Source organism: Lipophrys pholis, assembly GCF_963383615.2.
Source record: "Lipophrys pholis genome assembly, chromosome: 13".
NCBI lineage: Eukaryota > Metazoa > Chordata > Actinopteri > Blenniiformes > Blenniidae > Lipophrys > Lipophrys pholis.
The window spans coordinates 10,949,330-10,975,613 of record NC_137632.1 but is presented as its reverse complement, the minus strand read 5'-3'; the positions used below and the strand labels follow the sequence as shown (position 1 = coordinate 10,975,613).

At 40.0% G+C, this 26,284-nt stretch overlaps 1 protein-coding gene across 1 annotated transcript; it reads right to left on the bottom strand.

The window, feature by feature from the left end:
* Positions 1-761: 761 nt before the first annotated feature.
* Positions 762-22,953, bottom strand: LOC308119233 (rho GTPase-activating protein 6). The gene is made up of 13 exons (XM_080479109.1): positions 22,702-22,953; positions 10,001-10,160; positions 8,728-8,799; positions 7,605-7,867; positions 7,179-7,374; positions 6,979-7,034; positions 6,584-6,734; positions 6,348-6,496; positions 4,940-5,119; positions 4,071-4,168; positions 2,842-3,104; positions 2,031-2,105; positions 762-1,946 (listed from the first exon to the last, which is right to left on the bottom strand). Exons 1-13 carry the CDS (start codon positions 22,846-22,848, stop codon positions 1,381-1,383), a joined length of 2,376 nt encoding a protein of 791 aa, XP_080335235.1. The 5' UTR covers positions 22,849-22,953; the 3' UTR covers positions 762-1,380.
* Positions 22,954-26,284: the final 3,331 nt, after the last annotated feature.

Genomic DNA, 26,284 nt, shown 5'->3' with positions numbered 1-26,284 from the left:
ACACCATCGCTAAGTCTATTAAAAATGACATCAAACAAATAGCTTATCAATATATAATGAATCACTCCGTGCTCAATGCTCACTGGTTTGAAGAGGCAGAGAAATCATTAACCAGGGAAAAGTCTTTTCTGGTGTCATGCTGCCCCCTGGTGGAAAGTTTAGGTAACTGTTTCAGTGCGGTAACTTCATGCTGCTTCTAGAAATTACCCCCCACTATAAAAGGTCAAATTACATTATCTGGCACCTGCGAGCGTATTTCATTAAAAGGGGCTCAATATGCACCCCACTGTCTTTTATCTCATCTCTCAATGCTTTTCTATATGGCTATTACATTATTTAAATTATCGTGTGGTTCAGGGCAATAATTTAGTTCATATAATATAAACATTTATATTAAAGGAAAGCCATTTATCAAGAGCGGGGGGACGGGACATCAGCAAAATCATATTCTCTTTATGCAGCACAAGTAACACATATAAACTGTACTTCATTCATGAAATATCAGAAGTACAATCCTACTACGGCCCTCAGTCTTTCCATGTTTGCACAAATTAACTTGGTCATTTCACTTTTCCAATATCTTTAACTGGGACAGCAGCGTCTCATCATTCATTGGAATTGATTTCACTCCGTGTTCTCATTTTCGTACTGGCAGCATGAGTCTGCTGTGTAAAAAGATACACTCACAATAAAATGAATAATGAAAGAAAATATTACTGAGTGGTTTCCACTTTGAATGCATGAGACAAATGACTTTGATTAAAACGGGAACAATGAAAATGTCTTTATTAGGTGACACTAACAAAAAGTATATTTAATTTAATATTTTTTTCATTAAATTACAAAGTTCTAATTTACAAATACGCAAGATAATCCACATCAACACTATTTCTTAATATTAAAAATTCAGTTTGTGGATAAGCATGAACCATAGTGAAATGTGAAAAATCCAATGAAACATATGTATAAAACAAATCCTCAACTTGAATTTTCTCGACAATCCTCATCAAAATATGAACTGTGACAGACATTCCCACCAGTAATAATATTACTAAGCTAAAGCCATATCACTTGATAATGAGTTTATATTTTTACATTCAGTATTGAAATTGATTCAAGTGTAATTATGACATTCAAGTCTAAATGCAAGTTTATGTAAAAAAAACGACCAAAAAAACTTTCATTAATTTTTTACATCATATAAACTACAGCTTATGAGGACGAAGATGCTTCAAACCGTGTAAAATAATATCAATAAATGCGTCTACAGCTGGTATTCGGTTTTATGTGTGTGAAAAAAACAAAAGTGGTTTACTACAGTAATGATGAGCTGCTGAAGTGACAGTAGAGGGTAAAGTGTATTCATCATCATCATCATCATCACACCAGGGTTTCTGTGAGGGCTTCTGGATTTTCTTTAGACATCATCTGCCACACGTGCCACCTCTCCTTCTGCCAGTTTGTGGTGTCGGGTCCCTTTTGTTCTCCAGGCCCAGAGGCGTGTGTCCTGTCTGCAGTCTGGAGGGCTGGGCTCTGCTGGGACGGCTGTGGGCTTTGGGGGCGAGGCGTATTGGTGAAGAGGGAGGGTGTGGAGTGAGAAATATGAGTCTCTTTTAGTGGTCCAGAGCAGCAAAGGGGAGACAAACTCTCAGTCCTGACCTTAAGTGATGGACATGCAGGGCATCCTGTCCTTTGTGCTAAGTTGTCTGAGCTCATGGCTGCTGATTGGCTGCTCATCACCTGATGCAATGATGATTCTGGCTGTCTCTGTTCTCTCTGGTCGTGAGGACCACTGCTGCTGCGAGTCACCGGGAGGTGTGGCCTGCTCTCCACAACGCCCAATGACGATTGTGTTGTTCTGACGGGCAGCTTGTTGTTACCTTGGTGACTGCTCAGCCCCTCCGATGATCCATAAGAGTCGCACTCTGACGTGTCTCCAAGGGAGCCTGGGCGGAAACTATTCATTAACATCTTGCATTCATTTCATAACCCGGGACCATCTGGAGCAAAGTGTAAATGGATTCTCTTACCAGTGATCTGATGGCCGGTGAAATCCTTCTTGAACAGTTCATGCCAGGTGTCCCAGAAACTGTCAGAGGAGGCCTCTAACACAAACAAAGGAATTAACATGATTACTTACAGTTGGTTCACTACAGCATTATATCAATTAAACATATGACAGAAACAAAGCCACGCCCCTTTTAAACATCTTTCTGTTTCCCTTTGGCTTCAGTAAAGTTGCTATTAAAAAAATATTCAAATGTGTTTCCATTGTCCTGAAAATATTGATATCAGTGACTGTATAAGCGATTTAAGCAAAAGAAAAGAAAAGAAAACCCTGTATGTACAGTATAAGGTAAATGGGATTATTCCTGAACTCTCTATTATTATTAAAATCACATTTTCTAAATGAAATCATCAAACAGCTTTAAGAATAATGGAGCACTTAAACAGATTGTATGAGGTCACAAATGACACCTATTCAAAACTTATTTCAACACTTTTGGGAATGTACGTATTTATGCGACCAGAGGCCACGTTCAATCAGCTGCTCAGATGAGCCCAATACGAGGAAAGTGAGAAGTCACAGCTGGTTTTGCACTGAAGAGAAATTTGCAAAACTTTTGCAAATGTTTTTAGACACACACAATAAAAACATACACAGGAAGATGTTTATAACACACGTGTTTATAAATCAAGTATAAACTTTCGAACAAAACTATCTCAACTATTTGCCCTTTTTGGTCTATTTAATTCTTAAAACCAACTGCAGTTACACACATGTAAATGGTAGAGTTAAATCTAAATGAGGAAGTAAACAACAATTTGAGGTGAGTCTACCTTTGTCAGTAGACAGCGTGGGGGACGTGCTGCCAGACTCGTCTTTTGAGTGACCCGTGCCTTTGTAATTCTCAGAAAATCTGGGGTATCTGTCTGAGAATGGACTGTTGTCCTCTGTGTATTGACAGAGCAGCCGGTTTGACAGGACGGGGGAGTTATTGTCGTAGGGAGACACTTCTCCACTGGATGCTTTGAGGGATTCATTGGATGAGCATCTCTCAGGAAGAGAGAAGGCCTCCTCTCGTCGTATCAGCCCAGCATTTCTATAGAAACAAACAAGACTTGTTACACATTCAGCTTCAACGGGCATGGTCAAGGTTTGATTTCATATGGCCCCCCCTCTGCCCTAAAATGTTCTATTGTTTTGGGTGATCAACAAAATGCAGCATGCAATTCCTATTTTTTTTTTTTTAATTATTATTACTTATTTTTACAAATAGTGGGACCTTGATTGTTTTAGCACACATGATAAGGATATGGCAAGTGGACCAATTACCACCATTCCTCTCTGCATTGCATTTAAAGCATTATGAAAACAGCTGCACACGTTTGCCCTGAGAACCAGAGAGGTTCAGAACCGATGACTCACTTTGTATCACAAAAATCAAAAGATTGAAGGACTATCATCAGAGGAGACAATTGTTTTAATGAGGCCCAGAAGACAATTGCAAAAGGATTTATGACATCACATTGACCACAATTTTCCACCTCTGTCCTTGGATCGGGGAATGAATCAGGGAATGTATTGATTTTCCTCATTGTGACTGGTTTCCCAATCATCCCAAGCATCTGAATATGGAAACCAGACATTGCTAAGTGGCCACATGAAGCCTTTGGCTCCCGTCTTTGTGGTCTAAAGAGCTCATTTAAAAAATTCTGTACTATTTTGGGTTCATATGGATCAGGAGGAATATCAATTAAACCACACTTAAACCTTATTATTTTGTAATTGTTCCCAGTGTATTAATAAATGTATAGAAATAGAAAAAAAAGAATACAGGTAAATTTAGACCGACAGTCCATTCTTTATAATTAATAAGTATTCATAATTATCAAACGTTCACTTGTTTTGACTGATCCATGTTAAGTTTCCTCTCAGAATGTCCCCCCCTACCAGTGAAAAATATTTTTTTGTAATTGTCAGTGGCCCGTTTCCTATGTTTAAGTCCCCACAACAATAGTGAACACTCACCCACGCACACAAAACAAGACAGACGATTGAAACTCACGAGCACTGAGAGGCTTTCCTCCGCAGCAAATAATCCACAACGTCGGGATCAGTTTCCAGTAAACTCATCAACACCTCGTTCTGCAGGTCGGCGGGAACCTGGGAAACAAAGCTTTGCTTACATTATCCTCATAATGAAGAATGACAGGTGTGGGGAAATTAAATCATTAATAAAGTTACCTTCATTTCACGGTGCCTTCATAATGCATCAACACTGACATTAAAATCGCGTCTCTCCGAATTAATTAGTTAATGCCTCTGCCGTGTATACAAACAGCGGCGTTATTATGAAAGCAGTTTCTTGTTTAATATCTTCAGCACACACACTAAATTGCTTTTACACCAACAGTTGTGTAATGGTAATATATGCGTGCATGAAGTAATGAGAAGATCCTCATGAGTAGTTGAGACATTGGTATTATCAATGCACAGCAAAAGTAAGAGGGGCTTTTAGCCTTCTGATTTTCCAGACAGATAATATTAGGTTACTTCAATTAAGTGCATCTGCTTTTAACTTTCCTGTGTAAAGAAGAAAGTCATTATGTAGATGAGGAGTTTGCCCTTGCTCCCATTATCTATAAACAAAACAGAAGCTAAAGTGACACTTGTTGGCTTCTCCAGTGAGGATTTTCATTAGCACCGAAGGGAGTATTCATTCAACTTAATTTCACAAGGTTTCAGTGAAAACCCAAACAAATGAGTGCAATGTGACTTTAGGTAACCATGAAAGCTTAGTCCTTTTTTCAAAAAATAGTCAATGTTTGCACTTCTTGTCCAAAAATACATCAAAAAATCGCATTGAAAGTCTGCTTGAATAATAATCTCTTTTACCGTTCAAATGCCTCTCGGCTTGCAGAAAGGTTCACTCACCATAAATAGTGTGTCATAGGTATCGATCATCTTTTTGACCACACTGATGATGGCTGTACTCTCCTCCGCACGTGCAAAACTCTCAACCACAAACTCTTTGTCCGAGTTTTTTTGCTTGTGTAAGAGGTTGGGTCCGAAGATGGTGGCTAAATTTAATGACGTCATCTTGTTTCCTGTCATCTGAATCAAACAAAGGATACAATTCAATAAGCCAACGGGTCTTCTGAACAAAGACAGATATCAAATGCAAAGGTTTTCAGCAGCTTTACTGAAAATATCCCAAATTACTACATTCAACCGTATTTGACTATTCTGTCTTTACGGAAGAAAAACGTAACCTTGATTTAAATAATACACATGAAACTGCTCAATCTGTACGGACCTATTAAACTTGTACAGGATAAGCACAGACCCTCCTTGGCACCAGGGAAATGTTGGGAATGTGCACCTATCACCGGCCTGCCACCATCAATAAGGCTGCCTCTGCCTTCTTTTGTTCAAAGAACCTCAGACCTCTTGTTCTTTGTTACAGCATGCGCTCGGACCAGGGCCAAAAGTGAAACTTGTCTTATATCCGTGGGAACAAAAACTGCCATTGTGATCAAGTCAGTGGTCAAAAAGGAAGATTAATTAGGGGGAAAAAAAAAGACACTAATCACATTACCAGGAGACTTTGACAGTGAGATAACTGTATTACTTGTGCAGAGGATTCTGGGTATTTGCTATGTGTAAAAGCACTGAGGCAAACAGCAAATAAAAATGCATGTATTAAGATCCCTCATTAGATTTAGAGGATATTACCTTACTTATCTCAAATCATACTAACAATGAGACGAAGAGGAATACAGTCCACCAAGTAAAAACAATTATGGAGTAGTAAATAGTACGATCATGTAAGTGTAAAGTGGGCAGATGTAAATACAGAGATTGTGAGATAAACTGTGTTTACACAATGAATACACATATTGTAACCAGTTTTGTGCTTTACAGTTCATAAATAGCAAGAATGATGGTGTGTTTGTGCCTATTGAGCACAAGCTAATACGAGGTTATGAATAATTTAATAAAGATAAGCATGATGGATCATGACACATAATGATGCTGCACATTCACACAGCACTGCATTCAAATTGAAGACTGCAGATGTAACACACATCTGTCCTAAGGCTTTCTGATAGTTGTCTAGATTTATCACAATCACATTAAATTCCCAACAAGGATTATTTATGATGTTCTGCTACTTTATGTGCCAAAAGGATGAGTTTAAATCCCAAAGCAATACACAAAGCTTGCAGTTAGTACCAAGATACAAGGTCTTATTTTAACCCGGGTCAGTACCTATCACGAAGACGTTGCTTGTGTACTTCGTTAAATTGTGGTAAAAGCGGGGCTCGTCTACTTTCTTTACCTGCTGGCCGTCACTGTTCAGGCTGTCTTCAGCGTGTGCAGACACAGTGGACAGCAAGCACAGGAGGTGCTGCAGTGTGTCGCTGTTACAAGGAGGAAGCAAAAACATCAGCAGCTGGATGGCACTCTCTTGTTCTGAATAATCCAACACTGCAGAAAGGAGAAATGTTTCATTTTAAAATAGAACAAAAGTCAAAATTGAACAACATGGATAGTTGTATGAATTGTGCCCCTTACATAATGTGTTGATGAAAGCCGTGTAGAGTTCCCTTGTCAGCAGCGGGTCAGGCATGTCTCTGAGAAATTCTTTAAGGAGTGCAGCAACATCATGGACACTGTGCTCCTCATCCATCTGGACCTCCCATCCCTGGTCAAATTCCTCTCGAAGCTGTTTAAAACATTACAGTCATTAGTATTGTGAAAGAAAGAAAAAATAGAAGAACAAAATGTCGGCGAGGGAAGATCTGCTCTGCCCCCCTCTCCACCTGCTGCAAGTCCTTCCTGTTCTCCTCTGTACAGCTGGAGAAGCCAACATTAATCAGGAGGGGATGCGGGAGGCAAGCTTTCTTCAGCTGCTTGACAGTTGCTTATACTTGAGATAAACTTGAGTGTGAAACAATCTTAAGCCTTACTTGTCGTACTCTCTTCTTGGAGCTCCCAACACGGAAAATTCCAACTGTCTGGAGCCCTGAGAAAGACGGAGATGCTCCTTTAATGCCATGATTGTGACTAACGTTTAACCTTGAAGTCATACAATCTGCATGAATCATAAGCGTTCACATGAATACTCTACACTCTTATTATGTTGTATATATATATATATGTTTTGTACCGTATTTTTCTAGGTGCTGGCAGCAGAGATCCACTACTCTGGGAACTTGTTTGTAAATAGGGTTAAGGCTGAGCTTTTTGTCACGGTGCTTCTTCCTGTTGCCACTTGCGTCTTCTGGCAGAGACAGCTGGAGGGCCTCCAGGAGCCGGGACTGGTTATCATCAAGGTCAGTGATGCAATCCACAGACACACCGCCCTGTCAGGCAGATGGGTGACAATCACTGAGTGACTGGAAAAAACCGACATATCGTGTGCTTTGACTGAAGAAATATGCTGCATTTATTCATTTCTGACGTCATCAAGCGAGAGAGAAAACATCTAAAAAAGGTTACATATCTCCAGAGAAAACGAGTGCGCGAGTGTAATCAGACAGAATCCCTGTTGCTACGCGCCAGTGTGTGGGCTTTATTGACGGAGAGGGCCTACCCTCCTGCGGGTCCGTGGCGCTGTGTCTGGTGTGCTGGGCAGGAGAGATTCATTAGGGGTCTCGGAAGTGGAGCTCAGGGACGAGTTACTGCTGGAGAGCTCTTTGTTAACCCTTTTGAGGCTAGAGGTCAGGTGGAGGAAGGATAGCATCAATTCAGTGGGGTCACTGTGCTCCTCCCGCAGGTGATCGTGTCGCAGCTTGTGTGTGCGGTCATTGGATATGACATGCGACAGTGGTATGCCAAACGCCTGTGGCACAGTCTCTGTGCGAGAGAGAGAGAGAGAGAGAGAGAGAGAGAGAGAGAGAGAGAGAGAGAGAGAGAGAGAGAGAGAGAGAGAGAGAGAGAGAGAGAGAGAGAGAGAAAAAACGAGACAGTTAGCCTTAAAGTTCACACCATTAGCTCCGAGTCAAGAAAGTGCCTCTGATTCACTCCCTGGATGTGTCAGTCATGTTAGTGTACACTGTAGCGCCTCGTTTCCTCTTTGGATTATTTTCAGAGGAAAGCATCTAAGGCCCTGATGTGAGGAATTCATATAACCAAACCTGAACTTTTAAATAAACCCTGCTCAAAATAAATATGACAAGTGAAGAACAGCAACAGCAGCGTTCTGCTCACTCGATATTCAGCGAGAGAGAGCGCATACTTTCCCAAGTGCCTTTCTAAACAAAAGGGGGAAAAAGAGGAAAGAGGGGGCTGGGCATGCTGGAGGATAGACTGTAATGAATGAGCCGCCACTTAAGATTGTTTTAGTTATTTCCCTCGGCTGCCTGTCTGACAGAAAACATCACTTTCCTGCCAGGCTGTTGCAGCGGGCGGGGCAGTGTTGTGGTTGAAGCTCCCACTGAGCTGTAAGATTCTGATCACCCAGTGCTCCAATGGGTATAAACAATCGAGTCTCTGCTTCACTGGGTCTTTACAGCTTCAGTAAAAAGGATAGAAGACGATCTTTTCAGGTGTCAGAGGGCGACTCGGCTCCGGACTGTCAAGGAAGGTCTGAGCAAACACATACAGACCTCTAGTATGAATAAACTGATTTTGTCTGGTGTTGGGAAACACTTCAGCTCCTTCATCCTGCTGCAGCAATGCACTAAGAATGTTTAAATTGATACGGGCCATATCACCTTTGTCTTTACTCCTCTCTTTTGATAACGAGTCCAGCTTCCTTCTCAGTGACTTCTTCAGCTTGTGGCCATCTGAAAAAGAGCAACAGTCAAATGACGAATCCTACTTGATATGCTCCGGTTCATGCTTGCCTCTTTTTTCTTATTGTCAGGCTCATTTCTCAATTGGTTGCACAATTCAAAAGGGCAACGGAGAGTGTCGAAACAAAGACGTGGAAAGTGAATCTTAATTCAAACCCTCACACAGGAGTGTGGCTTTTCATGAAATAGCAACCGTATAGGTTTCAAACGTTTTCTTCCTTTGTTTGCATACCCCATTAATGACATTCTTAAAGCACAGCATGCGAGCAGGCTCCAAGGATGTTTACTAAACCGGAAAACAAAAGCTCTTTAGAAAATTAACACAGCTTTTCTTTTTTTTACCCCCCTTTTTATGTTTCCTTGTCAGTTGGGAGCAATGACTCAAGTCATTTCAGGCAAAGGCTGACACACACACACACACACACGCACGCACGCACGCACGCACGCACGCACGCACACACACACACACACACTTCATTTACTGAAGAAAGGAGGGGAAGTTTAAAAAATCCACAGCCTTTTACCATAAAAAACGAAGAGAAGCAAGCTTTTTCCTCCAGCTGTTTTACATATCCTTCCTCAGAAATGCTGTGACAAGCTTACGCCTGGAACAAAAACTGCAACTCTGTGGTAAAAGGAAGGATTTGTGTGTGTGTAGAGTCCAGTTCTTCTACACTGCAGTTTAGTTCAAGGGCCATACAGCACACAGTTTGATATCGCTGGGCTCGGAGCAGTAAAACAATGGCATGATCACACATGATGATAAAATACATTCTAAATAACTTCACATTTACCCAAAGTGCAATCTGAAATCCTATCAGTCACCGTGTTTCTATCGTGTCTCATGTTGGCAAAAAGCGTGTTTCTTCGGTGACTGCACAATTTTCACACTGTTTGGTGTGCATGCTTTCACGAACTTCTCCCACAACATGGCTTTCACGCGAAGGCTGTTTCCGCGGCAACATAAGCTCGCTTTCAATGATGCCTACATAATTCTTACAATCATGTCAGTCATCTTCTGTTTGGATCTGGATCTGAGTGTTGTACTTAACCATTTGACACACAGGGAATGGTTCTTAGTGTAACAGTCCCGTGTTAGACTTGGGTACGGTTAGGGTGAAGGTTGGGGGTCAGGAAAGTAGATTACAAGCAGAGTACAATGCAACGTGTGTGTATTTGTGTGCGTTAATACATTTAGGGATGGTGATGTGGCAGCCCAGGTCCTGACCCCTGAGCAATCGCCTGAGGGCCACATCCTGGAGACGAACCCTTTCCAACTCTGAGAGGCTTTGCAGGGGGATGGGCTTCAGGCCAACGCTGCGCCCTGACAAGCTGCTCCAGGTGAAGTCACCCTGAGGAGAACACACACACATACAAAACATCAGCTACATCTATGATTAATTGGTGTCATATTTTACACTGACGGGCTGTCTCACATGCCACGGTCTCCAGTATGCAGGAGCTGACAGATATTTTTGCTTCGCTTGCCTCCTAAAAATGACAAGAATGGCTTCCCTGAGAGAAAATTACTGTTTATACAGTAGAACCAGCTTCTGAAAGGGTATCAACCTAGACTGTACTGCCGTCAGAATATTCCCTGCAATGTCACACATTCCTTCATAATTGCAGAAGAATAGTAAAGTGTTGACTTAAGTGAGCCTCCCTGGCTGAACAAGTGCTGCATCTAACTTTGGCTTGTACTCTGCTGATGCTGCGCACAGCTTAAGTGTACTCGCCGCTGACTTTTGATCCATCATCAAAATAAATCTAAAACTATTACCAAAATACTTCTACCTTATTAAACATTCCTACAGTCATTCTAAAGGTTTAGTACAGAAGTAATGATGGAGCAAATAATCTGATCTGAAAGCCTCAACCTCAGAGCATCTCCACGCTGGAGATTACGGGGCTTTGATCCAGTACAGTCAAGCCAATCATATGAGCCATGTTCCAAAGAGGCTTAGTCACTCATTATCAGGATAAGGCTTACACTAAAGTGGCTCACTCGCATTAAATGAGATTCAGGACTGTGCTACAGTTCCGCACTATTATCTAGTCCACCTCGCTACGACAACATGGAAGATAACGTGCTAAAGTTTGATCAAATATCCATTTTCAATAAGTACACGTCTGATCATCAGTCACGAACAAGCATGTTCAGAAATAATAAGAAAAGTTGAGCTCCTGCAACAGACGGTGTGGCCCAAATAAAGTCATGATCTATTATCGAATCAGACTGGGATTATATCATGAGACAGGCACATTTGAGAGAACCCAAATCCACATAGGCACTGTGGCAAACCGTCAGAGCGCGGAACAATAACCTACATTGCTAAGTACTTCCAAAAAGTATTGACAGGTAGGATATGAAATAGTGCTTGTTTAAAGGCAAATAAGTCACCCCACATATCGGTTAACTCTTTCTGTTTAGGACACTTTCTTCACTTTGTGGCAATGTTGATGTTTGGTTGTCTAAATAATGTTAATTGGACTTGACGTCGCTCTGGGCAATCCAAACCAAGTCTATCATATTGAGAACAGATGAATAAAACAATAACCCAAAAGTAATACTTTTGAAATAATCCTCACTTTGAATGTGTGCAAAGCCCCTTGAGTCATACAGACATACTTTTTCTTTGACCTAAACCAACACAGGGATGAATAAACTAAAAACAGCTTGTAACTTACAGCCAATGCTTAAAAATGATGATGGCAGTTGTAACTCCTGCATCGCATCAGTTTTAAATAATCAAATAAAACCACACAAAGTTAATAACTCTTCTTTGACACACAAAAAAAATCTGCTTTATTTACTAGATCTATAAAACACCCATGGAATTACTTCTAAATGTGAAATGTTCAAATGTCATGTTTAGTTTAATTTGTACAAGCATACAGAAAATAGTAAACCCCCGTCTTAAAGTGATAGTAACCCCAAATATTAGATTTGAAACTACTGTTTCTGCTTTTAAACATAAACTCTCTAATCAGTGGGCCCCAGAAAACTATTTTTTTCTTCTTTTTTTTTAAAGAAAAATCGTCTAATTGTTTCAGCTCTTGAATAATTTTGCTTGTAAAATATCAAAGAAGATGTGCAATTTTGTGAAGAAGACAAAACTATCAACCAGAGAGAAGACCTTAGAGACTTAATTATGAAATACAATTACAGTGGTATCATTCCCCCCTACATATTACCATTACAAGCGAATAATCAGAAAGTAATTAAGTAAACTAAGTAGACGTAATTGAAAATATTAAACATTCGAGGACACTGGGGATTCACAGGATGGCATCTTTCCTGAAATTATCGAGTAATAAATTGGTTACCGCTTAATTATCTGCAACTGTTATTGCTTTGTTGCATGTTAGGTATGTATTCCATGTTTTTTCTTTTTTTTTTCCTGCACATCGCTCCTCTCTCAGTGATAGAAAGCTCCACCATTGTGGCTTGATGGTGGCCTGGATGCGAGGGCACACCCTCTCTCCCTGGTCATACAAACGTATGCCTTCAGCAAATGGCAAGCAGTTTCTCTGTGCAATGATTTGTTTCACCATCGCATGAAATGAAAAGAGCTTGTGACATCTGCAGCGACTCGTTTGTTTAGACATTCCTCCTGTCTGAGTGCAAGGGAGTGGAAATTTTCTTTGTATCTGACGTGAGGGCGAGCTGGGCTCCCTCAGTTCGTCTCTGTCCCCGAAATGACATCATCAACTAAAAGCACACAGCCGTGTATTGTTGGCAGAATCTTGATGAAATATCCCTTCAGCTACTTGATAATAACAGGTCTGAGGGCTGCATGTCTACACATGCCAACTGAATGCAGCGCTTCTCCCGTATTTATTCATATTTTAAATGGGTTGTGAAAATTGGAGTTTTGACATGCAGCAGGCTTTTGGAGCAACCGTTCATTATTTTTCCAATGGTGAGGGGGGAGAGACAATCAGACACAAGCAGCTGTTTCAGGAGCCGTCAGTGGGTGAAGTGACTGTTTCATATCAGACTGAGTGCATGATTGCAGGCGAGACGCTTTAAGTATATCATTAACACGAACATTCCACATTTTCACGGCAAACTACAGGCGTTTGTCATATTCTAGGCTGACAACAAATCCAGTTCCAATGGCAACAATCATTAAATTAACGATTGCCTAATATGTTCCTTTGAATGTCATTCCTCTGCTTCTTACGTGAAACTCGCACCAAAGCAGTGCTGAAGAAATTATTTATGACATGAATTATGACTTCATATATATATGAAGTAATAATTCATCTTAACCCCCCCCCAGTGAATGCACTGTGGTGGACTACAGGTGCATTTACAGTGGCTAATTTTAATTCAAAGCCTTGCTGTAACACAATGGCACTTCCCAGAATACAATGGGAGGAAATGTACAAAGGTAGTTCATACAATAAAGCGAGATCTAAAGTGAGATTACTCTTATTAACCATGCTTGAAAAATGTCCAGTGGGATGATGAATATTATTTTGGAGCACAGGAAGCCATTCAATGGAACAGTTTTCCACAAGAGTCCAAAAATGTTCATTTACTGTTTTGTTTTGTTTTTTTATTTGTGCTGTCAGCTTCTCAAAAATAAAAATGTTCTCCGGCAGTTTTGTTTCCCCCCCAATAGCTTCTTTTCAGTCCTTTTCATGTGGATGAAAATGAAGGGATCTGCTCATACCTACACTGCAGTCTTCTTTGACAGTTTGAGAATATGAAGACATTCGGATGGATAAAATGAAATGTAAAACCTTCCTCTTTCAATGAAGACCCACACTTATTGTTAAGCATATTGTCAGTATTGTTTACCAGCTTTTTAAGGACACATTTCATGTTTTTTTCAAATGAAAACTATGTTGTGTAGTTTGTCTTGATGCCTACCTTTGATCACTGTCACTGTACCTTTTATTTCAGTCATAGTTATCACAGGTTGTCTAAGATGTTCTTGTCCTCAGTTGTTTTGTTTTCTTATCACTACTTTGTGAACCACATGTGAAGCACTTTGATCAGCAGTACCCCGTAAAGTTCATTTGAGTTACAATATGAACTTTAAAAATAAAATTCTCCCTGGAACATTGCTATTAGATCTTATTCTCATTGTTTTGCTGTTGTGTTTTTCAAACAATAAGACATTTTTTTTTTTAACCAATAAATGATCTCACAAAGTGACAAGACCACATCAGTCAAATAAAAATACGTTCCTGAAAACAACACAAAAAAATCCGTTTGATCCGCAGTCATTTATTTTGTTTATGCTTTTCAAAGTCTGTCTCTTATGAATCACATCAGATGGAAAATGTCCCTGGTTACAAAGTTTCTGTTGTTCCCGTGTAAACATGTCATCCACTTCTGTGAGTCGGATGAATATAGAGAAATCAAGTTGTGGCTGTGACTGCAGAGACGAAATCAAAAACAGGCGTCACTCACAAGATAGCGGATGCCTCGATGGAGAAGGGGCTCCCCCATCACCCCCACCCGGGTCCCAGTGCCCTGAAAGGAGCGCGCCGCTGCGGACAGTTTCATTGATTTCAGGCGGTGTCCTCACCACAGCACAACCCCCACGATTACAACAACAAAAAAATAAAAAATAAATTAAAAAAAACTGGACTTCAGACGTGTCGCTACCTGCACTGGAAAGTGGTACAAGTCCTGAAACTGATTTACAAGCAGAGTGATCCGCAGCGTGTATGAATAACATTGGACTGGGAGGGGTGGACAGGAAGGGTCAGAGCTCTTCAACTTCAACACAGCGGAGACAGGAGCGCACACCTCCAGACACAAACAAACAAACACTGACGTATTAAACTCGCCGAAAGCATCCTCTGGGCAGGGAGGAGCACAGCGACACAACCGCGAGCACGCGCTGTATGTGCGCGATTAGTGTGTTCCATTAAAGTTTAGACCATTTTGGAACAGTTAAAAAAAAAAGCCAACGCGCACCTCTCGTGCACTACAATTCCCACGAGCACCGCTAATGAAGAGGCGGAAATTACACCGGAAGTGCCGCAAGTAAACAAACGAAGGTAGTTAGCATAGCATTTTCAGTTACAACAGTTTATCATCTGTTGTAAGCCCTCGTCTGTTTGGAAAATACATTCTGGAATATAGTTAACCGTGTGGACAACATAGCTGACTAGAAAAGTGAAAACCTAACTTTAAAAAATAAAAAGCTTTCTCTTAATTGTCTTTTATGTGTCCCATTTGAACCGAATATTCCCTGCAATTTTATGTTTTTTCACTTCCCTTTTACATTTTCCCTGTAGTACTTTGAGATTGTTTGAATGTAAAGTGCGTTATAAATACAATTAATTATAATAATAATAATAATTATTATTATTATTATTTTTTTTATTATAATATCTTCCCTTTCCAAAAGCAGCAAAATCATGGCTCAATAAGTGGCAGGTGGCAAGATATTTAAATGATGGGATTGTCTTTTCAGCAGATTTGGGCTTGGTACAATTAAAGCCATCCATCATATTTTGTTGACATGTCTTGGCAGTCTTCCACCTCTCACGAGTGATAAATATTTCTTCATGTTTCTTGATAATTATCAATGACAGTCTTTTGAAAAACTAAAAAAACAAGATGACACTGGCAATAAAACACCTTCTGATATTTCATTTTTATGGCTGCGGCATATAAGTTGTTCAGTGTCCCTGTTGCCCAGAGTCCAATTTCAGCAAGAACCTCAAACCTAAGGCATTACTGACACAGTAGAGAAAGCACATGTGTAAACATGCAACTACAGTACTTGCTTCAGATCTAGATTCATGATCCATGAATATAATAAGACATTTCTGTTGCTTTTCTACTAATACACAATAAGTTAAAAATGATTAAACTAAAGCTGTCAGAATGTACAAGTGACAAATCTGTGAGGGTTACGAACAAGATATTCTGCATTGACAGATGCAGCATGACAGGAGCTATTGGTTTAATGCCTACGCAGTCAGAAGAAGTGGTCTAATCAGGCAATTTGAAGGCGAACGCTTGTGTATGTACAAATGGTGAACCTGCTTTAATCAAGCCGTTAGATAGGATCATATCATGAGTCACAACTGAAGACAAGCACAAGGGTGTACTTAATATGATCACAGATTAACAGTTAGGCCTATAATCTTTTGTTCCCTCAGCTTAGTCTGGCAAAGAGCCACTCTAACTTTATCATGTAAGTAAGATAACTGGATAAATACGGAAATTAAATTCCATTCATAGTTTTTAATGCTGAACAGTCCGGGCACGGTTACAGATACAGCCAAGCAATTCTAGGTTGTGATGTTAAATGCACAGTACATCAACTTAGAAGTGAGATATTTTACACCATTGTATATAGCTACAAGTTGGGTTTTTTTCCCAAAGCACGACAACCCAGAAACCATATTTCTTAAGTTGAGTGCATATTGAAGCCTCACAAAAACAAGTAGTAGCCAAGCACTGTTGTGACTCTTTCCAACTTTATACAAATCAACAGGTGTTAATGGTTAATGTTTTGAAGATTTTGTTCTTTTTCTGAGGCATGACTCACATCAGTACGTGTTTCTTTTGAGTAGCACATTTTCAGTGTTTGAATGGTTCATTAAAAGCATCGTAACCTATAATTACAATCTGCTTCATTGATTGGACTCCAGGTCTGTGTACTGTTTCCACCTGCTCTTGAGAGGAAGTTGATGCTGTATTGACCATGGAAATAACAATAGGATAAGTGTGTTTTCAGTTAAATAAATTGTGTTTAGAAATCAGTTTTAGCTAAAGTGTTCTTGACAAGGGTTGATCATTACCACATAGTCTTAAATAAACAAAGACCTAAATCCGGGGTGTCTTTGTGTTTACTTAATCATTGTAAAACTCTGGGAATATTGTGAAATCGATTTATTTGGATTTATATGCAGTTTTTCCATTATTTTCTTGCTAAGTAAATTGTGAAAGTTGAAGATGTAGAAGGTTGGTTCATTAGGCATAGGGCAAGTATAGTCTGGACAGGTTGCCAGTGTATCACAGGGATTTTCTAGGAATAAGGTTTCATAATGAGACAATATAATGTGTCTAGTAATAGTTGAAACACTACTGCACAACCAAAGGCTTTAGAAGCAACATAGGCAAAACATACATTATGGGATCACATGCATGAATAAGACTCGGCCACCTGTGCACCCATCAACAGTTAACCTTTGTTTCTTTTCTTGGACCACTTCTGAAAGATGCTGAACATGACTGCCTGAGAATATCTGGCAGGAGCTGCAGTTTTAGAGATGCTCTGACTCAGTTGTTAAACCATCACTATTTGGCTCTTTTCAAGCCCATGTAAATTATTACTCTTGCCTTCGGAGGACTACAGAAAATTGTTCTCTCACACCGTTCTGAGAAAAAAGGATGTCAATTCTTTCTCTCTCAACCCTGGTTTGGGTTTTTTGTTCTGGGCACATCATCTAGGCAGAGGTTTCCTCTTGAGCAATGCCCAACAAGTATTTGGTTACACATTTTGAGTGGGTTTGGTTAATGCATAAAAGATAACGTGTCATTTCCTTTAACTCTTTTTCTAACCTTCTCCACACTTGAGTTTTGCTTAAAGCATGAAATGTGCCAGCCAGAATCTTTTTCTTAATGTTGTCACCAGAAAACAAGCTGCTGTTCTTGCAGAGTGTATCTAATATGGTAGTCATAGTATCCTGGCTCATAATATCAATATTATATAGCAAGAAATGTCACAAATACTTTAACACAGATACCCTGGTTCCTCTAGTGGCAGGGAGGTACTCGCAGGTGAATAATTCAGCAAAACAAATTACTTCAAAATTTGAATCCTAACACCTTATTGAACCTTTTTCAATCAATAAAAAGAACTCAGTTCAAAGCCTAATTTTCGGGAAAATGCTGCAAAATGTAATATCTCTTGTTGTAGAGAACAACAGCTGCACTAGCTGTCAGGAAAAAAAATTACATCTCAATTTTGCCAACTATGATTAGGCCAATAATATCCTTTTTTCCAATTTTGTGCAGCTTCAACACGGGGAGGCCCCGCTGACTTACTGCTTCTCAAAGGCAGTTAAAACAGTAATCAAGTTCTCCATGTCCATTTTATGGAGATCGCTTGTTCTGGTAAAATATTTCAGCGGTCACTGATTAATTCATGAGCCTGGGTGTCAGTGGCGCTTGTTAAAGTGGTCCACGTAGTTTTCAAGCCTTTTCTGTGGAACCGAAAGTACACCGCTTGAGAACTCAAGAATTAAAGCTTGGTCAGACGCCTCAAACAAAGTTGTGACTCAGAGCTGAATAAAAGTCGAGTTATTATCAGCTTTTACAAACTTTAATTGGAGTCCTACTTTTAGCGCAGATGTTACTTTTTCAGCATTTCTGCTTCATTATTATTGAGCACAAGATAACAGAAGGAGAAGCACTCCTCGATTTAATGAGTCCTCCAACTGAACATTGTCTTAAAATAAGCTACAATTTAATTTAAATAGCCTATTTCCTCTCACGTTTACCAGTGTTCATTTCCTTTAGTGAGATCCCAGAGAACTGTTCTCAGTTTTCCTGCCAGCTCTTTCTCCTCCAGGCCATCCTCCTCCTCTCCGGTGCTCAGAGGAATGCAGATGACACTCTGCCTAAACACTCCAGCAGCACAGACTTCTTTTTCTCCGTGTCAAATTATTCCAGCAAACCACCCAGGGACCATTGTTTTGTGGCACATCGTGACTTCTCGTTATGAAATTCAATGTCTCGGAGACCTCCCATTTGTGAATTAACCCTGCAGTTTTGCTCACTGGCATATGAAATGAGGTTGCAATGTAAATAGGTATTTTCAAATAACGACGTTAGAATAATAATGTTGGAAGCGGGGACAAGGCAACGTCAGATGCTGATCCGCGGCCCAGCAAAGGTGAAAAATGTGAAACCTTCATTTATAATAGAAATTCAGCCTCCTGCGGCCCGACATAACCAGAAAAAAAATTGCGATTAAAAAAAAAAGACATTTAACTGATGTAAAACGGTCGCAATGCTTCTGTAGCGAACAAAGCAACCTAATAGGCTTCTGTGAATACGATAATATAGTGTATGCTGTGCAGCTGTGAACAGCAGGAAAACTGTGTACATCAACAAAGTATGTTCCTCTTTAAAGGACGAATGCAAACATCTTTGAACACCACCTCCTATCAAACCTGAAGCGTTGTTGCCGTGATTAATGTCCTCATTTCACAGCTTCATTACCACAGCACAATGATGAATGGCTCCCTCTAAAGGCTTTATAAGTTCCTGCAATTCACAAGATACCTAAGTGAAACCTGACTGAATGAAGATATACGAGCTAATATATCTTTAGAGCATCATACACAAGCATTCCTCTTGAGGTTGGTGCATTATATATAATGAATAAAGAGTACATCCCACGCTACAGGAGGTCTGTTCAAAGTCTTCATCTTTCAGGCAAGATTTCATATAGATCATGTTCATGGTGGATGCAGAAGAAATAAATGATTTTAATCAGCCTGGTTTTAACAGCAAGGATGTAAGCATGAGGAGATCTTTTCCAAAATCCTCACAAAGTCATAACCAGAGGCGACTGCTATTACAGTGCAAAATGAAAAGCAAAATCAGCTCGAAATATTCTTAAACGTGACCAATGCGAGGGTTTTATGTGGATCAAAGAAAGAATCCATCACATTTATATTAAACAGTAATTGACTGGAGGGGGGAAGACATGCCTCTTTTTATTATATTAAAGTATACAAAGAACTGCTGACAGGAGAACTGTGTTACCCTCCAATATGATGGGCAGATGCAGGTCATTAGTTAAATAATGGTGGTATAGCAGCAATGTACACATTGTCGATGTCGCCTCAAGCACCATGGTAAACACATTTGCAAGCTTTTGTATCCGCCCCTTGCAAATTGAAATGATGCAGTTTAAAAAAAGCTTTTATTGCTCAATGTTCTGTTCCGTCTTATTGTGCCCTTTTTATTTTCACCCCAATAGTATCCACTCGTGAACATGTCCTTCCTATACAGTATATGCGTCAGTGTTTGATTGTAATACACAACAGACAAATGTGATGATAAAAAAACTAAACCAAGGTTGTTCACATATCTTTTCTGTTGCCTTATCTGGAACAAGGTCTTTCCTAAAACCCACGCTACCAATGAAAACATTAGGTTTTAAATGAATAATCACAAAAGTTGGTATGTTTTAACCAAACCAAATGGACTGATGTGTTAAACTGTAACATCCAGTTATATAATTCCACCACCGGCAAGGTCAAACATATACAAGTGTGGCAAAAAAGCAACCTTCTAACCAATAATCATTTACGATACCAAAAGTCTCACCACATTTTTACAATAATACCATTTGGCTCGGTGTGTCAGTATATTTTTGTGTCAGAGCCCACGTGATCTACACTAAGCAGATGGTATTTGTTGGTAATTTAACCGCTCAAAGGTAAATGAAAGGGAATTTTTCAAGCAAACTAATGTTAAACAATAGTTTCTCACTCAAGTTTACGACTGACCCGCTGGGTGTTTTTCATTGATCTATTGTGGTGGAGTTGCGAGCCAGCAGTCTTAGCCTCATGTCAGGCAAACGGACAGTCTCTTGTGAGAAGAAATATGTGCCTGAGGGACTGTAGCCAAGGATCAGGTCATGCTGCTGTACTGTGAGAAATAAGAGTTGAAGCTTTCTTCATGTAAACCAGATGTCTCTGCTTTCCATCTACACTCAGTCTGCTGAGCGCACTGCAAACAAAGCACAATCACATTCAACCTGCAAAAGAATACACTTTCATTCATAACTCTTATCAAAACTACCATATTTCTACACTTCTCTTTCAAGAGGGGCAGTTTACCACCAATTGCTTGTCCTAAATATGGACATCAGAATCATTCAAAAAGAATCCCTACAGACACACATTTGCAGTGAATACAAAGTTCTCCTTAGCCAGTCACAGAACACTGTTCGTCTTACACGAAACGGTGTAAATCGTATGTTAGTCAATAAATTAAGTACAGTATGGCTGTTACTGGAGGCTCAGACAGTTACAGCTACGAGATGTGTAGTGCATCTCGTAAAAAGAGAGTCTTGCAGAGCTGGGGCCATTATTGGGTGGAGGTGCTGCAGTGTTTTGTGGAAAAGGGGAAAATGTCAAATGCACTCATGTTGTTGCAACAGTCTCTTAGAAACTATTGTCCCTGACTGAAACACTACTTTGATTTGCACATCGAGAAAAAGTGACTTACGTGACTCAGAAAGTGGTTGGCAGAGCCGACAGTAAAGCAAACTGTTACTGTAAACTGACTGTGTGTGTGTGTGTGTGTGTGTGTGTGTGTGTGTGTGTGTGTGTGTGTGTGTGTGTGTGTGTGTGTGTGTGTGTGTGTGGCTTCAAAACAAAGTTTAGATCTGTTTAATATAGCTTGAACACAATATCAAAGCTGCACTGTCCATCAATACCCCATAAAGTTTCAGCAAAAGTAATGTCTGAGGAAGTTATGTAAACTGGACAGTTCAGCTTAAAGTTTAACGATGGCTGGAAAACTCAACTGTCCCAGTAAATAATGAAGTCATGCCTCCAAAGTCATAGATTACATTAAATATCCTCCCTCATTCAGAATCAGCTGAAGTATAAATCAGCTTCTTTTTGATTCACAGAATACATTCCTAACAGCGCAGGCTGCTGGAGCCATGTCCGTGTTGATGACTGTAAGAGAGACCAGATACCTGGCATTCATTATAAACCTATTATAATGTCATGTCTGTAATACATTTCCATTACACTAAACACAGTGTTACCATGAAGACCAGTTTAAACACAACAGTTCAAGCTGGTCCAAACCCCAGTGACTGATACTCAGTGGTTTGTTTCAGGATGGCTTCCACATAACAGAAATGTCAAACATCTGCTCTCGCTGCACTGCTGGTGTTGCTTTGCATGGTGTGTTACCGTTGCTTCATATTCATATACCGACGCCTGCTGTTATTTATTTATCCATTTCTTTATTATTTAAAATCTTCCATGTGATGTGTGCTGTACTCTTTACATTCACATTTATTTCCATTCTGTCATACTTGCACGTGTATGTAATCGCATGTTTACACTTCCATTTAATTTTCGAGTATAATATAATGTAATGACAAATGTTTTTACGGTAATCCTAATGCACATGACTCATCAAGTGTGTAAAGATATTGAGTTACTTTCACGGAGATCTTCAGGTACACAGTTATGTCCATGCAGGTAGTTGAACACATTTTACTCAATCATCTCATCTCATTGTCACTTTAAAACCTTGTTAGAGCACAAGAAACCTTTAAATCAATGCCTGCTATCCTTTCCATTTAAATATGAAGTACACTCAACAATGGCTATGGGGTGTGTAAGACTCAAGAGAGTTCATAAAGTTTAGTCTCAACAAAGTGACGAAGTTTTCCACTCATGCTTCCGTCATCAAATTAGTCAAAGCTGAAGCTTCCTCTTACATCAAGGATGAGTTTATTGGTGTGATGCAACAGTATAATGCATCAAAGGGCCACAAGGAAGATGCAAATCTCTGTCCTTAGTCATGGTTTGTCATGTTGTAACGCTGTCGAGAAGCACATTTAGACCCCCCCCCCCCCCCCCCCCCCAAAAAAATGTACAGGAGGCAAACTTTTTGGCATTATTGGTAAATTGTAGAAAAAGCGAAACAAAGGTCATTTGCGATGAGCTTTAACCTGAACTTAAACGATCACAAACAAGCATTTTTAAAAAAGCATAAAAGGTCTGAAACAATGTGAGTTTGACTTTCATGACTTTTGGACATTTGCAGCGTAGCGATCACGGTATTCTTGCCCTGATCTCAGAGTGACAAGACGAGAGGAAGCCTGCAGATGTCTCCATGCTGCGAACAGGAAGGTCACTGACCTTAAAGGTTGGCTCTTCAGCTTCGGTGCCGTAGTGCCGCATCAGCGTCGAGTCCAGGCTCCGCGTCTGCCTCAGCCTCCGCTTGGAAATACTTTTGGGGCTCAGCGAGCAGGAGAAAACGCTGCTTAACAATCCATGTGCGGACATATTCCCTTCTGACAGTCGGCTTCAGAGAGAAGACAGTCGCATGTCACTGCCACGGGTCCAAAGTGAAGGAGTGAGAGGAGGCAGATGCGCGTCCCGTGCGGGCGCGTCACCATGCTGATTATGAAATACGCGCCTCGTTATTCCCAGGTCACCTCCTCCACCTCCACAAGTCTCGGTGTGACTCACAACTTCCTGCTCCCTCCACTTTAATGACGATTGCAGAAAAAAAAGAAGAAAAAGAGAAAAAGAAAAAAAAAAAAACACCAGAACGAGCAAATACACTAAAAAGCCTTTAATTTCTAAGATTATGACCCAGTAAGCAGTTTTAAGTTACTCATGATGCGGCTTTGTTAAAAAAAAAAAAAGAAAGAAAAAAAAAAACTTATAAAAGATTTTATCTCTACTGATTTCCTTTAGTTTTTTAAAATAGCATTTTATCTGTCATGATATTCTTTAAGGTAAAGCAGCACAACACCGAGACCCGAGATCACATATCGGTGATGCTGCCATGAAAGATAATGGCATCGTTGCTGTCAAAGTAGCCTCAAAGTCATTCTGTCTGGAGGAGTTTGTAAAAACACAATGCAACAGCGAGAGGAGACGGTTTTTTTCGACATTTCACTGTATTTTGCCCCAGAAAGTGTCATTGAAATTGGCCTTATGTTAAGATCATAGTAATTTTCCATAATAATAGTTTTGTTTTTGCAAAAAGTATAGACATCACGTATACTCTGCACCACAACAAAAAAGCTTAGATTGAACGGTAATATGGCACTATTTTACCAGTCTAACCCACTCAAGAAGAAATTGGACTGTTTGTGGGCCCTGAACTAAAATGTGTTTGATACACCTGAGCTGGTGGCACTAAATTAAAAAAAAAGGAAAACATTTTTGATAATAAAAACGATTGCATTTCATCTAGCTTCTTTTGCTTTATTTTAATGCAATGCTGTTAAGTGTGTAATTATTGATTGTGGTGCTTTTAAATTTGTGTTTATTAAAATGTTCTCTAACGTAATTCTAAGGCTCTCCCAACATTTAATTTAAATGAAGATAATTACCAACTATTCCTGAAGCACCTTATGAATAAACGTCCCTTGCATCAAGTCATGTGAGGGACCTCACCTGTATATATGTACACACACACACACACACACACACACACACACACACACACACACACACACACACACACACACACACACACACACACACACACACACACACACACACACAAATACAATGGAGAACATGCAAACTCCACACAGAGAAGCTCACAAGCCCGAATTTGAACTGGCGATATACTTGCTGTGGGACCAGAGTGACAACTATTTCTTTGGCTGAGTCATAGTCAGTAGAATGTCGTACAGACCTTTCCCACAATTTACTGCCCTCTCTTGATCACATTGTGCCCCCCCCCCCCCCCCCCCCCCCAACTGTAAGGCAGTTGAGATACATGGCATGCAGTGCCCTCAGGGCAGACTCTTCCTGTGGGAGCCCTGGGGAAGGGACCTGTGCGATAACATGACATGTGAACCAGCACTGTACGGCTACGATAAGGATTCATCAGATACCAAGGTCCACCAAACAGACAGGGGAAGTGGCGATAAGAGGCCGGCCTTTGCTTTTGATCCACTTATTTGGTGCTGCCGAGGTTCGGAGTAAGACTTAGAGCAGATTTTCATCGGACTTTCCGTTATGTCATGTCTCAGAGGGATGGATGCAATTCACCATCAGCTAACCTTGTGGACGAAGTCAGAGGAGACATCTGGTTAAAACACATCCTGCCCGTGTGCTTTTCTAATATTTCAAGACTGAATATTACAGAAAGCCTGAAATGTAAAACAGCAAGTTTATGTCAAATCCAATTCATATTGTTAAATTAAAAAAAATGACCTTCCTCTTGATCAGTCGACCAGCACAGTCCTGACTTACAATACAGTTGAAATATAATGAGCAGTACAATATCAAACTTGCTGGTAGGCATACTGTTAATACTGCTGTCTCAGTGGAACCAGGCAGGTTTCTGGAGATGTGCGTGGGAGGCAATAACTCAAAGTGATTTATTAGGTCAGTCCTCAAGAGCCATTAGGCTTTGGGAGGCACATTAAATGAAAGAAAACAAGGCTCACTTCTAAGCGTTTAGATAGTGAATGCTCCTCGAGACTCCTCAGACCCTTGATGGTAATATAAAGATTATATAATAATTGAAGCAATTTCGTCCCTTTTAACTAAAGTGGGGTTGTATGTAGCAGCAGCAATAGTAGTAGTAGTAGTAGTAGTAGTAGTAGGTAGGTACAATAAATATGAGAAGTTGTATTTCAGGACATAGGAACAGATGACTGATAATATTCAGTTTGTCACAGACATTGGTTCACAATATGGTATAAGCGCTTTGACTCCTCAAAATCAATTCAGTCATGGCACAGTATGCGCCACAAATCATCAATAGGAAACTTATTTTTATTGCCTAAATAAAAACAAGCTTGGACCCAGCTAACGCTGCCTGAAACCCTAATGTGCATTTCATATGGGTTTGCAATGGTTAAATGATGACTATAATACTTCATTGCTTCAGGTAAATCAAGCAGTGATCAAACTGTTATTAAATACACAAAATACGCAAATATATGAGCATAGATTTCCTTCGGGTACTCCGGTTTCCTCTCACAATCCAAAAACATGCATGTGAGGTTAATTGGTGACACTACATTGCCCCGAGGTGTGAATGTGAATGTTTGTGGTCGTCTGTCTCTGTGTTTGTCCTATGATGGACTGGCAACCTGTCCAGGTGTATCCTGCCCTCACCCAGGGTAAGATGAAATCGGCTCCAGTGATCCGCGACGTAGTATGGAAGATGGATAGATGGATGGATGGATGGATGGATGGATGGATGATTGGAAGTTGGCATTGCTGTATGCAAAATATTAGCTGTTAACAGTGATGCCTCAGAATACAAAAATATAGTTTGTCCCTTGAGGTAAAGAGATTTTTATTTGCATATGCAAGATATCATATACAAATAAAATCAAATATTAACAAAATATTAAATTAGAGGCTTACATCATGTTTTGATTAAATGTTTTGACTAAGCCACTTCTTGATTAAACCGCCAGTGTTATCTCTAAATAGCAGATATTCTATATTTGTTTCACTTTTTTCTGTTTTTTGAAAAAAAATACTGAGGGCATTAGTTTAGGAGGGCAGTAAACGTTATCTCATTTTCACAATTGTCTTTTTCCACCAGCTGCGGGAGTGAAACGCATCTGTAGCTACATTACAACATGCCAGAGGTAAATTCTGCACAAAGAGCATGCCGGCACAGTATTATATAACTGGTGTTTATAGAAAAACTGACAGTGAAGGGACGTTCCATTTCCAGCACAGCTGAGCCCCTTGCAGTGTCTTGTTTCTGACACTTGTCTGTGCTGGTGCA